The 17215-nt window shown below is 41.2% G+C and overlaps 1 protein-coding gene across 3 annotated transcripts in view; it reads right to left on the bottom strand.

Moving 5' to 3' along the window:
• Window positions 1-17215, bottom strand: part of DIP2A (disco interacting protein 2 homolog A) — a 107064-nt gene that overhangs the window by 60306 nt on the left and 29543 nt on the right. For 2 of the 3 annotated variants that reach the window (XM_025380126.1, XM_025380127.1), the window contains exons 2-5: window positions 16207-16278; window positions 10437-10556; window positions 4213-4332; window positions 2509-2760 (exon numbers count right to left, since the gene is read on the bottom strand). In XM_025380126.1, coding sequence (XP_025235911.1) covers window positions 2509-2760; window positions 4213-4332; window positions 10437-10556; window positions 16207-16278 — 564 coding nt within the window. The remainder of the gene's footprint in view (window positions 1-2508; window positions 2761-4212; window positions 4333-10436; window positions 10557-16206; window positions 16279-17215) is intronic. The other variant, XM_025380129.1, reaches the window with a different exon arrangement.

The following is a 17215-nucleotide window of genomic DNA, read 5'->3' on the forward strand; positions in this document are numbered from 1 at the left end:
AACTATAATTAGAAGTATTGCTTTTAAAAATAGGTATTTACATTTGTATAAAAATGCTTAATATATTTGATTTCCTTAATCCAAAACTGAAAGTGGTATTTTTAAAAATTATCTTTACCTGATACATTCTATCTCAAATGTTTTACTTAATATATTCTTCTTTTCATGTTTCTTTCCTTAGTTTAAATTGAAGACACATCTAGTGTTAGAAGCTAAAACAAAGGATGATTTCTGTAATAAGACGGAAGTTGACTGTTTTTGAGATTTAGAAATTCAAATTAACTATGCCCAACATTTAGGATGTGGGTAGCTACAATCTGTAGAAAATTGCAATCCTGTAAGCAAGGTATTAAATCAAGTCCAAGTTAAGAACTTTTTAAAAAATTTGTTAGAATTGATCACAAAATGTTGACGCTAGGACTAACAGGAAAGGAAGAGATGATTACAGCTGCATTTGCAGGAGTCAGGAGCTGTCTTCCATCAACACAGGTCATAAACCTACATTCTAAATAATTGCAGCCACGTCCTTTTCAGAGAATGAAAACATCTAATTCAAACACACATCAGAGTTAAATGCTTTGCTTCTAACTGGAAAGCTGAGGGCTGTATGGTTAAACATTCTGAACTGTGGCTAATTTTTCATGCTGAGTAAGCTTTTATTTCTAACCCACCAGGAAACGGTGTTGAGATGACTCAGCAATGGCTAATAAACTCAAGCTACAAATGTTTTGTTTGCTCTCCTGGACCATCTCACCTAGAAAGGAGATTCTGGGAGAAGAAATGAGGTAACAGAACATTTAAAATTACTGTTTTCCTGCCCCCGCCTCAGAATTGGAGTTAACTATGTATTTCTATAAAGTTAAATCACCAATGATGAATAGAGAAGGAAAACAATAGTGCAAAAGCTGTTTTCAAGGTATGGACTGTACACCTCCTTGAGGAAAGGTGGGCAGCAGCCTCTGGCCATGGAATACCCAGGAAAGCCACAGAAATAATCTGGGCAGGCTGTTTTCCAAAGAGGAGCTTTCTCTGTGGAAAATGCTGCCTTCTGCTGCCCTGGTAGTCTTGGCGTTCCTCTATGAGCTGGAAGCAGTTTAGAGACAGAGCAGGGCACTGCAAGCTTTCATCTGAGACTGACACCTCAGGAGAAGGACACATGTTTAATGGAAACAGATGTATTGACTCAAACAAATAAAAAATGAAGAGCAACAGTGATGCGCCCTACGGAGGATGCTGAGTCAGAAGCTGTGGGCCACTCAACATACCCAACTTTTCCCCAATCCAGCCAAATGACCAACGTCTTAGAAAAAAGAGCTCAGCACCCATGGGGACCCCAGCACAAACAACAGCATGTCACGAGTGTCACCATTTCAGTTTTGGCAGAAAAGCAACTAAAAGCAAAGAAAATGAATAGGAATCAAGAAAATTGGTATCAGCCCTGGCTTCACCACTTAGGTTGCTGTGCGATCTCAAGCAAGTTAAAATCACCGGACTTTTTTTCTTCCTTCCTCATCTGGGAAAAAAAGGAGGGGATTAAGATGAGTCTTCAACAATACTGATTTTATTTTATGGTACTTGTGCAAGAGTGTGTGTGGGTTTCACATGCCAGTTACATACAGTTAACTATGCTGCTGTTTTAGTTAAAAAATAGAATTTCAAAGAATGAAAGGTTTACACTTTTTTCATGTCTAAGATGAATGTAATCCAAGGGATTCTATGATTTGGGAAAGATCCATGCATCCATATGATTAGCTCTGACTGACACCTTTTCATGCCGAAGGCTGCCTAACTTGGTATCTGGAGGAGCGAAAGCCAGACCACACTGCAGCCGTCTACCCCAACCTCAGAATTCCAGCCGGGTACAGAGACAACCAATGGCCCTGCAGCTGTGAACATAGAGCCAAGATGAAAGGCACAGACAACAGAGAGGCAGCCAGGTCAAGGGTGATGATCACAGCCACCAGCAGGTATGGATGTGTGCTGACCATCTACCCCTGCACCTGCTGTGTGCACCAGCTACCCCTCAAGACCAGGAAGCTGTTATGACACTGAGAAACACTACACCCTTCTGGGGGACTATGAGAAATGCCCCATGCCTCAAAGGACTAGGACTGCCAAATTAAAGAAGTATCAAGAACTACTTTTGTTACCAAAAGGACATTTCCCAAATGAAAAATAAGGTAGGTCTTGATGGGGAAAAAATTTGCAACTGAGCTGTATTGTTCAAAAGGTTATTAGGGATTTAATCTAAATGATGAATTAACCAAATATTATCCCATTTCTCTCAAGTGCAATTATTAAAAGCTCAAAATCAATTTAATGTCTCAGGCAGAAAAAGCCAGCATGGGTTATCTGGGTTGTGTGACCTCAGTCACGTGGAGAGCACTCAGGCCTGCAGCTCAGTCTGCAGGGTGGCGCCTGGCTCAGGTGCCCTCTACCTGCTGCTCTGTCCTGGACACTCCTGACCCCGCTCTGCTGGCACCGGGGCCGCAGCAGCTTGTTACTGACCTATGTGGGTGTGGGCCTCACGGCCTGCGAGAGCAGTGGCAGCGGCGGCCCCCGGCGTGGCTGCAGCACTGGGAGCGGCGGTGGGTCTCCCTCCCGGGTGAGATGAGGTGGAGGATGCAGAGGATGAGGTGGACGAGCCCTGAATGACCCGGTCGAGCCAGGGCTCGACGCTGGAATGGCTCTGGAGCGGAGTGGAGGTGAGTCGCCCGGGTCGCCGTAAAGAGCCCTCATCTTCTGAGGCAGACGACGTGTCTGTGGTTAAAATAACGATGACAGGCATGATATCGGGATGAATCAAGAGGAGGACGGAGTTCCCACTTGCACTGGAGCCTCCCAGGCCTGTGTGCAGCATGCTTCTGTACACCTGGCACAGCTCTGCCCAGACAAAGCCACAGAGTCAGCTCAAAGCTCACCCTCAACCTAGAAGGGCGTGCAAGGAGCCCTACTGTGGGGAAAATGATTCAGAGAGAACTCAGCCACAGGGCACCACACACACTCAGTGAAGACAGCCTCTGATCTCCCAAACGGCTTCGGCATCTACCTCAGTGGGGGTGTCCCGTGAATATCCAGTGCTGCACTGCATGTCCACAGAGTCAGACGCCCTATCCACACACCAGTCAGCATCACCCGGGGGTGAGCCCGGGCCCAGCCCTACACCTTGGAGGCAATGAGAAGGCCTCCTGGCCTGTGCACGGCCCCAGCAACAACACGGTGGCCACGGGAGAACCGCAGCCCGGTCTACATGCATCCTTTCAGGGGAGTCAGGTGAACTAGCTCTACAAACAACTCCTTCCCCAAGAAAATGGCTTCAGTCAACAAAATTAACTGTACATTAAGGTTTCTTCAAGTCAGCATGAGTGAGTGTTTTATTATGGGTTTTACAATTATTAAAAAATTATTTTAAAATTGGATAGTGTCTACAGCTATGTTTAATAAAAACAATAATTTGACAGTCATTTCTAAGATTTTTTTCCAACAATAAACTTCTTTTAAGCAAGAAAGTGTTACCAAAACCACTAAATCATCTTGTGAATCTGGTGTGTTTGGTTTTATTGTGTAATATCTCCAAATGCATCAAACTAAAAATGGGTGTCACTATTTTTGTTACTTTAAATATACAACAATGCAAGTTCATGAATATGAAGTCATTAGACACTATCAACATCTTGCACAGTTTAAAAGGAAGACTAAAATACATTACTGCTAGAGAGAAACCTCATATAAAAGTTTTCATTTCTAATGGTACCAATAATAAAACAACAAAATCAACCCCAAAACTTTCCAAATAGTCTTATACTGTTGCATGTAAGTCCTGGTTACAACCTGTTAAGTTATAGGTAGTGAGATGAGAATAACTGTAAAATTCTTAATTCAGGAAGCTTTAGCTTAGTGCTTATTTTAGGTTCCTCTTAGTGTTTTAGGTTCCTCTCTTTACTAAAAAACATAAATAGCATCTTAGTGAAAGAAATTAAGATCCACACAAAAAGTCTTATAGAAAGCAAGTACCCATTTGGGTAAGAATACTATGTGCACCATAGATTTTCAGGTAAGGAATATGAGCATATGCAAACATTTTTAATCTCCAAATGTGTCCAATCTATACTACAGGCCAGACGCATATTCCAACTCAATGGGAAGTAAATAGGATAACATCAGGCCTGTGAAACACTCAAAAAAGCCACTCCTGACATTGTTTATCAATACCTGGAGGGGTGTAGGTTTCCACAGACGAATGCACAAGGACAGAACGTCTTTTCGAAGGCATAGGCATCTTCCTCTCTTTGTATTTGGCCAAAGCTGCTTGCACGGCTTCAGTGTGGACATCTACACAGGAAGGACAGCAGTAAAAATACTTTTTACAAGACTGGTTATAAAGTAACAAATTAAGTTTCATGTCTTTGTTTTCAGTGGGGGTAAAAGGAATAGAAGCTCTCTCTGTCTATCCCATTTGTTAGTCCTAGATTTCTTTAAATATTCCTTTGTTTGTAGATCTAACTTTGAAATCATGTAAATATTTCCATATTATAAATCAAAACTGAATAAAAGAGAAATCCCCAAAACTGAAAATAAAGCGAAACAAATGAGCCGAAATGTGTATCTTGTTGTTGGTTTAAACCTCGCTTGTTCAACCCCTGGCCCACAGGCCTCATACAGCTCAGGAGGGCTTTGAATGCAGCCCAATACAAATTCGTAAAATTTCTCAAAATGTTATTAGTTTTTTTTGCAATTTTTTCTTAGCTTATCAGCTATCATTAGTGTTAGCGCATTTTATGTGTGGCCCTGGACAATTATTATTCTTCCAACGTGGCCCAAGGAAGCCAAAAGATTGGACAACCCTGGTTTAAACTATTGCAGCTGACTTTAAAACACCGAAGTTAAACTGGTCAACCTCTACTTCCAGAAATATCTAATAAGAACAAAAGTAACTGTACAAAAAATGTTTAACTCTCTCATATTGTTGATAGCAGTGAGGACATTGTCATACAGATCTTTCGTGAGTCCTGTGGGATATGGCAAATGAAAACACTTGATAGTCTGATTCTACCATCCCTAGAGCTTGGACACTCATAAGGGAGAGGAGATACAAATGTAGATGAAAGAAGTAGGCTGGACACAGTGGCTCATGCCAGTAATCCCAGCGCTCTAGGAGGCTGAGGAAGGAGGATCGTTTGAGGCCAGGACCAGCCTGGGCACCAGAGCAAGACCACATTTCTGCAAAAAAAAAAAAAAGTTTTTTTTTTTTGAGATGGAGTCTTGCTCTGTCGCCAGGCTGGAATGCAATGGCGTGATCTCAGCTCACTGCAATCTCTGCCTCCCGGGTTCAAACGATTCTCCTGTCTCAGCCTCCCAAGTAGCTGGGATTACAGGTGCCCCCCACCACGTCCAGCTGATTTTTGTATTTTTAGTACAGATGGGGTTTCACTATGTTGGCCAAGCTGGTCTTGAAGTACTGACCTCATGATCTGCCCGCCTCCACCTCTCGAAGCGCTGGGATTATAGGCGTAAGCCACCGCGCCTTGCCCAATTTTTTTTTTTTTAATTAGGCAGGTGCAGTGGCATGCGCCTGTGGTCCCAGCTACTCAGGAAGCTGAAGTTGGAGGACCACTTGAGCCCAGGAGTTCCAAGCTGCGGTAAACTATGATTGTACCACTGCCTCCAGCCGGGGTGACACAGTGAGAACCCAAGAAAGAAAGAGAGAAAAAGAAGGAAAGAAAGGGAAGAAAGGAAGAAAAGAAAGAGAGAGAGAGAGAGAGAGAGAAAACAGGCACAGTGACTCATGCCTGTAATCCCAGCTACTGGAGAGGCTGAGGCAGGAGAATTGCTTGAACCCAGGAGGCAGAGGTTGTGGTAAGCCAAGATTGCGCCATTGCACTCCAGCCTGGGAAATGAGTGAAACTCTGTCGAGAAAGAGAGAGAGACAGAGAGAGAGAAAGAGACAGAAAGAGAGAAGGGGAGAAGGGGAGAACGGGAGGTGAGGAGGGGAGAGGAGGGGAGAAGGGGGGAGGAGGAGAGGAGGAGAGAGAAGAAAGAAAAGAGAAAGAGGGAGGGATGAAGGGAGGGAGGGAGAGAAAGAGATGAAGTACAGACCCTGCAGTTGTGAATCTGAATAGATTATGTCACTACAAACAAATGTGGTATCTTGTCTTTTAAAAGTGTGTCTTACCTCTGTACATTGAAAATGTCTACAAACCACAATCAGCCCAACAGCAATCAGCATCCCTAGTGCCCAGACTGTGCTCTTGAAACACCATCCTCACGTTAAAAAAAAAACGTGAGAAATGGCAGATTCTGGAGCAGGGGAAGAAATGCCCAGGATGAGCCTAGAACTTCTTATCCTAACAGCCAACCAGGAAGTGGTCAAACAACTCAAGCCAATTTGAAGAGATTCCCAATGGCGAAGAATGGGACAATCTGAGTATCGATAAGGAGAAATACTAGAATGGACTGAAACATCAAATATGATACTGATAAAAGAAAAGAAGAAAAAGGAAAAGAGGAAACAAAATCAATTGGTTACCACTGGAGGAGGCCAGTGACAACCTATTGTTCTGAAAACTAGTAAATAAATGGAAATAATTAAATATTCATCTTGACTTTCCTGTACCAAGTTGTAAATAACAGAAGTTTCTCTTTATGGAATTCTGGCATTTGAATGAAGAAGGAATGTCAGAATCTAAATTTCACCATTTTGCAGCCCAAAGGAAATCATTAATCTAAGAACTGAGAAAATCACTAGCTTCCAAGCACCACAGCAAAGAGCAAGAGTCAGGCCCAACAGGCCTCTTGGTGGAGGAACAAGGGCCGCTCATGAGTCTTGTAAACAGCTGAACATTGTAACCTGACTTTCATCAAATCTAGTGAGCTAAAAAGCATGTCAGAGACACCAAGAGGAACCATCAGACAAACATAGCTCAGCTTCTCCTACAAGCTAAGTTTCACAGAGGGTGAAAACACTTACCAACCAACTGCAATGTGAGCTCTTATTTGGATCCTGGGTCCAAATAAACTTGTTCTTTAGAAGCCGTATGAACATTGGCTGAATATTTGATATTAAGGAAGTATTTATTGTTAATTATTTTGTGATAATGGCATTATTTCTTAGAAATACAATCTTTTCAGATACAGAGACCAAGACCATTACGACATGAAAATGACAGAGATCAAGAATATTATGACATCTAAATGAAATAACATATCTGAGATTTGCTTTGAAACCATAAGGGAAGGGAGGAAGCAGGTAGAGTACAGATTAATCCAAGCCAGGGCATGGATGGCCGAGAATTTCTGGAGCTCAACTATGGGTCCAGGGGAGCTATCATACAAAGATGGCCAGTTTTGTAGACGCTTCAATTTTCCCCAACAAATGTCTGAAAACATTTAAAAATCTCACATTTAAATGGCTTGTAGGGCCAGGTTAAACCTTTTCCTACTCAGGAAAGGTGAAGAATTCACACCTATACATATGATAAAGGAAACTTATGGATATCAAAGGCATAGAACAATTCTAAAAGCTTCCAGAGAAAAAGAGTAAATCACCTTGAAAGATCAAGAAACAGATTGACAGTACTCAGTAGGATCACCAGGCACAAAAAAGCAACAGTTTTGAAGAAAAAAGTGTTAAACCTATAATTTTATATCTAGCCAGATTATCATTTAAACATGAAGATTTAATAAAAATATTATCAGACATACAAGGTTTGAAAAGCATTTCCACACAAGGACTTAACTGAAAATGCTCACGGAAAAAGGCGCTCACAAAAAGAGAGCAAGAAACAGACTGAGACCCTTGTGACGGATTTGGAAGTTACTATGATTCCCCTGCTTTAAACATTATTGCTGTCTTAGAAAAAAAGGAAAATAAGTATAGATTAAAAACTACCTAGAACTAAAAATATAGATAATATCAACATGATAGGGTATAACAACAGATCCAAAAATACTCAACAAACCCCAAGTATAACAAAACCAGCCAACGCGCATAATAATCAAATCACTCAATACCAGCGTCTTAGTCTGTTCAGCTTCCATAACAAAACAGCATAAACTAAGTGGCTTAAACAACACAAATTTATTTTCTTACTGGAGACTGGATGTCTGAGATCAGGGTGCCTCATGGTTGGTGTCTGGTGAGGGCTCTCTTCTAGGCTTACAGACATCTGCCTTCTAACCATTCTACTCATAGGGTGATGGGGCAGGGCGGGGGCCAGCAAGCTCTAGTGCCTCTTCTTTTTTTTTTTTGAGACAGTCTCACTCAGGCTGGAGTGCAGTGGGGCAATACTGGCTCACTGCAACCTCCACCTCCCAGTTCAAGCTATTCTCATGCCTCAGTCTCCAGAGCACCTGGGACTACCAGCATGTGCCATCACAACTGGCTAATTTTTGTATTTTTAGTGGAGATGGGGTTTTGCCATGTTGGCCAGGCTGGTCTCCACCTGCTTCAGCCTCCCAAAGTGCTGGGATTACAGGTGTGAACTACTGCGCCTGGCCAATGCCTCTTCTTATAAGGGCGCCAATCCCACTGTAAGGGCCCCACTCTCATGATCTCATCTAAACCTAATTACCTCCCAAAGGACCAAACTCCAAAGAGCATCCCACTGGGGTTAGGGCTTCAATATAGGAATTTTAGAGAGGATATAATCGAGTCCACAGAATAGTGATAAAGAGAAAAATCTTAAAAGTGCAAGAAGAAAAAAAGACGCATACAACAGAACACAGATAAGAAACAAAGTTAAAGGACTAACACTACTGATTTTAACATTATTAAGGTACGATCATCAAGAGAACACTGTTTTGCCATAAAGACAGATGAAGAGATCAACAGAACAGAACAGACAGTCCAGAAATAGATGCATGCATTTACGTGCAACTGCTTTTAGAAAAAAGTGCAAAGGGAATTCGCTGGAGAAAGCACAGACTTAAGGAATGGTCCAGGAACAGTTGAATATCTCCATGCAAAAAAATAAACTATGATCCATACCTTGTACTTACACTAAAATTAACTTAAAAAAAAATCACAAACTTAAGGGCACTAAAATGGCACTAAAAAACCTAAAACTATAAAACTTGTACAAGAAAACACAAGAGAGAATCTTTGTAATCTTGGGTTAGGGAAAGATTTCTTAAACACAAGAACAAAAGCACTATCCATTTTTAAAAAATAACTTGGACTTCATCAAGATTAAAAACTTCTGCTCTTCAAAAGATACTTTAAAGAAACACAAAGATAAATCACAGCCTGAGAGAAAATATTGGCAAATCCTATTTATGATAAAAGACCTGTATTCAAAAGATAAAGAATATACCTAGTATAAACTTCACAAGGGCAGAAACCAGTTTATTAACATCACTTCCATGAGCAGGAACAGGGTTGGGGAGAAGAGCCGGGACATGTAGAAGATTTGGAGGGACAGAAGGGAGGAGACATTTCCTAGGACCAGTCTCATGGAAGGCACACATGTGTGCATGCATCTGCATCCAGGCCTGAGGACAACAGTGCTCAGTGAAATGCTGAGGGCGGCCATCTCAGGATTCAGAGGTATCAGGTGAATTTTACCTCTGTCCTTAAATTTGGTACTTTTTTTTACATATTTAACACTAAGCACATTATTATTTACATAATCAGAGAAGAAGTTGTTTGCCACATGATAAAGTTTTTTATAAATGTATATCAAATTGGTAAGACATTATCTGGTCAAATATTTCTTAGATTATTTCTTTATACTCCCTGTTGGAAAAACATTGAAAATATTAATCTTCGTTTTCAGTATTCTTAAAACGACAATTATCCCTATTAAAATTTTTTCTGAAAAAGGCCTATCAAAAGAGCTTAAATGTGAAGAAAATATACAATCACACAGTGGTGAAAATATTAAATAGATAACGTGCTCAAGTTATTAATACATAAACTATAATAAAAAAACGTGAATTTTTTTCAATGGCTATTCTGTTAATTCCAGTAAAATATCAGAGACAAATTTAAATATTCATAAAAGCACTGCCAAACAGAGTGGCATAAATTTAATTGGAAGGAAATCTCCAAAATTAAAAAAACACTAAAACACCTACACCTAGCGGTAAAGCAGATCTGTAAAGCACAAAAATTATTAGTATCAATTTCAAAGTAAAAAGCATACAAAAGTTTTAAAGAAATTATTCTAGTAAGAGAGAGAAGACTTCTCTAGAAAGTTCTGTAGCCATCCCCTAAGAAAGTGCCACTAAAGCTACACCATGCATTAAAACAGACCGTGGTTACGTGAAGGTTAAATGTTTTTCTTGAAAAAAATATGATGATGTACATTACTGCTTATGTGAAAATAATTTCTTTGGCAGATATTGTGGCAAAGAAAAAATAACTGAAAGACTTCATGGCGAGAGTCCAAGGGCTCCAGGCCTGCCCACCTTCCCCACTGCCTAGGCTGTGACCCTACCTGACCGGAAGCGCTCATCCCTCGAGGCAGTGGGCCGAGACTTCTGCTGCTTGGGTGCAGCAGCCGTGGTCTGTGAGGGCCCAGGAATTCTATTCTCTGCTTGTAGAGATGGGTCTATTCCTGAAACACAATTTTATGGGAATACCTTGTGTGAACAATTTGCTTTTCCAATTATGAAAAAAATCCATTGAAAACAGCTTACATTTCTCATCTGTTGCATACACTCTATCAAAGAGCCTTTAATCTGGAAGTCAGTGATAGATGCATGAATGCTGTGGGTTAAGGGCAACATCCACTTCCATATTCTCCTCTCCCCACATCACCCTGCCCTGCCTCTCATGCACCATCTGTACGAAGGGTGATGATCAAACAGCTGGCCCTGTACCCTTGGCAGCACAGCACATGGCAGCTCACATCAGGGGTGGGAGCCGTGGTAGAAAGCCCTCCCAAAGCCCACTTCTGAACTGTGTTTCTAAGTCTGAAATGGCCTGTGCTGTTTGTCCCCAGCATTGTTCTACAGTGTCAGTAAACCCTGAGTGAGAAACAGCTCACCAGACCACCACCGGGGTCCACCACTAGCCCTCTGATAGAAACAGGAAAAAAGTGAAAAGGCAGAGAAGACAAGAGCGAGAGGGGCATTAGAATGATGGCTTCAGGGCAAAGTGCTCAGAGGCTGGGACCTGCTCAGGCCAGGCCAACTGCCCTCGCTGCACCGCCCACTTGCTCTGCCTCCAAATCAGGACAAATGAAGAGCACACTGTTCTCCACACTCCTTCACCAGGCCGTCCACTCTCCGGGCAGTGGTCCCCCGGCCACAAGACACATTACAGTGAGTGAAGGAATGGGGAGCAATTGTTCAAGTCACTAAACAAAATCCCTGGTATCATTTGAACCAATTTGCTGACATTTGCAAACAGCACAAAGCAAAACCTGCAGCTGTGCTTCAACAAAAATATGCGTTTAGCTTTAGCCTTTGTTTCAAAATGTCTCATAAAATTGGCCAGCAGGAATTCCAGTCCCACTGGCTCCTCCAGCCCTAACCACTCCCTGAAGAGGCAGAGTCCATGCTGCCTCAAACCTGGGCAGGTCAGTGACTGCCCCAACAAGCGCAGTGTGGCAGAAGTGATGCTGGGTGACCTCCAAGGCTGGTCATGAAAGGCGACACAGCTCTACCTGGCTCTCTGCAACACCACACACCAAGTCTAGAGTGTTAAGCCCCACAGTGGAGGGGCCACATGAGGACAGAGGGAGACACAGGCAGGGCTGGGGAGCCAGGTGCTGGGCAGCAGGAGTCTCCTCACCCCAACAGCCACAGCTGTGACCGAGGAGCCCTCACAGGATGTTGGCCCAGGACTTGAGCACCCAGCTCTGGCTCTGTGGACAGGGACAAGGTAACATTTGAGCTAGGCCTACACTGCACATTTTTGAGCAGAACAGATGCTGCTGATGTTGTTCAAGTACTATGTACATTTTGGGGTGGTCAGTGCTGTGGAGAATGGGAACACTCTCTACAGAAATTGGTATTAGCCCTTCAAAATGTGAGCATACATACACACACGTGTGTGTGTGTGTGTGTACAAAACACATATTGAGCAGAGCCCTACTGACTTTTGGCTTTTTGTGACTGGATAAAACAACTTTAAAGTTCACAATGGACAATACCGAGTCTTACACCTTATGGATGATAGACAAGCATGCTGTAAAGTGACGTATACACAAATGGACTTCCTTACACTTGTATTCCAAAATATGCGTCCTTTTATTCTTTGAGATAGATTCATTTATTCAACAAAGATACACGACCCAATGTGAAATTACTGGATGAAGGAGTAGATATATTTTTAACTTAACAGATATGAAGAGGTAACTTTCCAAAAAGGTTACAGCAATTCACGCTCTGACAAGCAATGTATGAGAAAGTGCCATTTCCCCACTCTCTGTCAGCACTAGATGTTATAAAAAGTTCTAGAATTTTGCCAATGTGATAAGAGAAAAATGGTGCCTTTTAATTTGCATTTCCATATCTACCACTGAGGTTGAACAAAATTTAATATTTATTGCCTATCCACATTTCCTGTCCTTTGGATTTCTGTTATGTCACCCAACTAAAGACCCCCACTAAAAGACCAGGAAGCCTCACTCCTTGTCTGCTGTGGACACCCTGAACTGTGTACACACACAGAGCTGTGGCCTGGCGTGTAGCAGCTCAGTCATTCTGAAATGTTCTCATTTCTAGGGAGCCTGTCACACCTGTCCATCTTTTCCTTTCTAGCTTCCAGGTCTCCTATCTTGCCTATGAAGACAATTCCTACTAAAAGGGGTGTTCAAATAGTCTCCTGAATTGTATGTTTTTATAATTAAAAACATATTTAGAACTTTAATTATTCTGAAGTTTATGTTCACTAATGGTGGGGAGGAGGAAGAGGGTTCTTGCCTGCAGAAGGACAGTACCAGCTATTAACCCTTCCTCCTTCACATCCTCTCAAATCACTTCTGCACTTCTTCTCTTTCACTGACTGAGTTGTGTACTCTGCACACTGACATCCTCCTGTTGTGACTATAAAGCGTACACAATCAGGTTTAGCATCTCAAACGCCAGTCCTTTATCACCAGTGTTCTTTTTCAAAAATTGATGGGCTACTCTCAGAACTTTGCCCCTTCTAATGGGTCATTTCCAATCCTAGGTTTAGGAAAACCTCAGGCCTGGTATTCAGACTGGACTACATTATGTTCACACATTAACTCGGAATCTGCCAGTTTTATAGGATGTATTAAGTTTTTCCAGTTAGGAAACTGATATGTTTCTTCACATATTAGGGTCTTGGTTATTTCTTTCAAATAGATTTTACGATCCTAACATAGGTTCTTTCTTACTAAATGCATTAATAAGCATTTGACAGTTTGTTTTCATTATGAGTAAGATTTTTTCATATTTGAAAACAAGAAATATTGCTACAGAAAAGTCACATATTTGCCTTCTATCTTCATATCTATCAAACCAAAATCACTTACTAATTCTAACAGTTACATGAGCAGTCACATGAGTTTTTAAGGTATAAAATAATATCACCTATATTTAAAGATGATTATCTTTTGTTCTCTAATATTTATTCTGCTTTGTTTTCCGTCTCACTGCATCAGCTGTGACCACCCACATAATGTGTAATAAGAATGGGCTGGCCAGCATTTCTGTTAACTCTTTTGGAATGGAAATGGCTACAGTATCTGATTGTTTAGTTTGATGATTGCTGGTGATTTTGGACAAATGGGCTTTAAAGATATTTTAATAGTTTCCTTCAATCCCAATTTTACTCTGAGTTTGTTTTTATTTTGGATGAATAAATATCAGCACACAAAGAGCCTCATCAATCTTCTTGTTGTTGATCTGTTATAAAATATATCATACTAATACAGGCAATATAAAGCATGTATACAGTTTAAGAATATTATTAAGAAACAATCAATGTAACCACCACATAGGCTACGAAACAAAACACTCAGTGCCTTAAGGGGTCCCTGTGACCCTCTGCAATCTAACTTCCATGAGGAAATGGTGTGCTGGTTTCTGTGAAAACCATTTCCTTCTCTGTCTGGACTCACCACACAAGGTCCCTAAGTATTAACAGCTCGGTTTGGCGTCTTTTTTAAAGCTTGTACTGGCTATATGCCTTTGTAATTCCTTCCTTCATCCCTACGATGTTTACAAGATTCATTCTTGCTGATGCATGTGGGTCTTTAGCTTTCTGCTGTATGAATTCTGTTGATGGGTATTTGAGTTCTTGGCAGTTTACAGATATAATGAACATTTTTGTACAAGAGAATAAGGTGCAAACAAACAGGAGTTTCTCTAGGGCAAATATGTACCTGAAGAACTGCTGCACCTCTTCAACTTTACTATGTAATACTAGCTGCCTGCATCCTACCGATCGAATCCTCTCCAACAGGATAGCTGGCTGTGGTTACAATGTGCCTTTCTGTGATTACTAGTGAGGTTAAACATCTTTCCATTTGCTCACTGGCTATTTGGATTTTCTGTTATGAAATAACCTATTTGAATCTTCATCCATTTTTCTACTAGATTTTTTCTTATCATGTTGGGAAACTTTCTGGCTATTAAGTTTAAACTAATTAAATTAAGGGAAAGTGTGGTGGCTCACACCTATAATCCCAGCACTTTGGAAGGCTGAGGCAGAAAACTCGCTTGAAGCCAGAAGTTCAAGACCAGCCTGGGCAACATAGCAAGATCCCATCTCAATCAATAAGCTGGGTGTGGTGGTGCACACCTGTAATCCCATGTACTCAGGAGGCTGAAGTGGGAGGACTGCTTAAACCCGGGAGTTTGAGATTGCAGTGAGCTATGATCACACCACTGTGCCCCAGCCTGAGCAACAGAGTGAGACCTTGTCTCTTATGTGCAATCATCATACATGGCTGGTGTTTCATATACTGGACAATGCAGTTAGAGAACAGGTCCGTTACTGCAAGAAGTTGTACTCGACAGCACTGCTTGGTACATTCTGGACGCTAGTTCTTTTTTTTTTTTTTTTTTGAGATGAAGTCTCACTCTGTCTCCCAGGCTGGAGTGCAGTGGCATGATCTCAGCTCACTGCAACCTCCACCTCCCAGGTTCAAGCAATTCTCCTGCCTCAGCTTCCTCAGTAGCTGGAACTACAGGTACGCGCCACCATGCCCAGCTAAGTTTTGTATTTTTTAGTACAGTCGGGGCTTCACTATGTTGGCCAGGTTGGTCTTGAACTCCTGACCTCATGATCCCCCCGCCTCAGCCTCCCAAAGCGCTGGGAATACAGGCGTGACCCACCGCACCTGGCCTCTGGATACTACTTATTTGTGTTACAACTATCTTCTCACACTCTGTAGTTTGTCTTTGCAATCTCTTTATGATGACGTTTGAAAAAAAGAAGTTCTTAATTTTAATGTGGTCCAATTAATCCTTTCCTTTATGGTTCCTGCTTTTTGGCACCTTTAGTGACATCAAAAAATCCTATCTTGAGATGGTGACAATTTTCCTATAAGATTTTCTAAAGGCTTTAAAGATCTTTCACATTTAGGCCGAATACATCTGGAACCGATTTTTGTCTCCAATGTCATGTGCTTTACATATGGACAAAGAACTATGCCAGCACCATGCCTGCCACACTGCTATTCCCATGTGCAAAGTCCACGCATGTATGCATCTGTCTGAGCTGTCCACTCTGTCTTAGTGACAATGGCTTTATAGTAACTCTTCATATCCTTATTGGGCCAATCTTCTCGCCTCATTCTTTTTCGAACATATTTTGGGTCTCTTGACCTTTTATACTTGGATATACATCTCAGAACTAACTTGTTAAGTTACACACACACACACCCCCCTATTGAAATGATGAATGCACTGAATCTACAAATCAATCTAATGTGGCAAGAATCTTTACAATGGATGCTCTAGCCCCAGTAAGGAAATGTGCAGGCTGTTCATAATCATAAAAATAAAATAAATCCTCTTTGGGAATGAGATCTGAGATCTGTATCAAGCCAGAGCTTTAAATTATAATCTATGCCTTTGAATTTTATTATTTAATATTAGACGCATATTTTTCAAGACCAGGCTGGGCAACACAGCGAGACCCTGTCTCCATCAATAATAAACATATACCAGTGTTTAAACTTGGTTTAACATTGCTAACAAATGTTAAACTCTAAAAACAAGTTAAAAATCAAGTCTTATAAAACAATATAATTGCTATGTAACATCTGAGTGTATTGACCTTACCTTGAATAAGCGGTATATAACGTGCAAGCAGCTTTGCCCTTTTCTTTTCATACCCTTTTTGAGTGATGTCACCTAAAACAACAATGGAAAAAAGAATTACATTTCTTCTACAATTGCAAACTTTTAGAATTAAAAATTAATTCATGATTGAAAAACTGGAAACACTAATGTCTTTCCACGAAGTGATAGGACAAATAAACTATGATGGAATCATAGTATCCCATAAAATGGAATACCACTCAGCAGTAAGAAAGGAACAAACTACTGATACACACGGCAATTTGGATAGATCTCACATGCATGCTGCTGAGTGAAAGAAGCCAGACTCAAAAGGCTGTATATGGAATCCTCAATTTTTAAGACATTCTGGAAAAGATACAACCATAGAATCAGAGACAGATAGTGGTTGCCAGGGTCTGGCAGTGAGGAAAGGACAAGGGAATTTTGAGGGTGGTGAGGAAAGGACAAGGGAATTTTGAGGGTGGTGAGGAAAGGACAAGGGAATTTTGAGGGTGGTGAAACTGCTCTACGTCGGGAGTGTAGTGGTGGTTACATGAGTATATGCACTTGTCAAAAATCTGTACCATTACAGAAGAGTAAGGGTGAATTTTACTGTGTATAAATAATTCTTCAAATTTTAAAAATTGTGATCACCATCCCCTGGGAGCTTGCCAAAATCGCAGACTCTGAGGCCACACCCAACTGACAGAATCCAAAACTGCACTTTATTGAGACCCTCCAGTCATTCCTGTGCAGGTTCAAGTTTCACAAGTATTGCAATAATGGACCCACGGAACACAAGTCCTCCCAGGCCAAGGGGTGTCCTTGGGAAAGGAGGAAAAAAGATGGCTGTTCCAATAAATTATCATAAGGAAAAATAGCCTGAAAACAAATTGAACCACCTAGGAATGAGGTAGGAAACGCACCATCATGGAAACACTTCTTAACCTAAGCACACTATTTGGGTTCCTACACATACCTGGAAGTTCTTTTTTTTTTTTTTTTTTTT

The sequence above is a fragment of the Theropithecus gelada genome, chromosome 3, assembly GCF_003255815.1.
Source record: "Theropithecus gelada isolate Dixy chromosome 3, Tgel_1.0, whole genome shotgun sequence".
Lineage (NCBI taxonomy): Eukaryota > Metazoa > Chordata > Mammalia > Primates > Cercopithecidae > Theropithecus > Theropithecus gelada.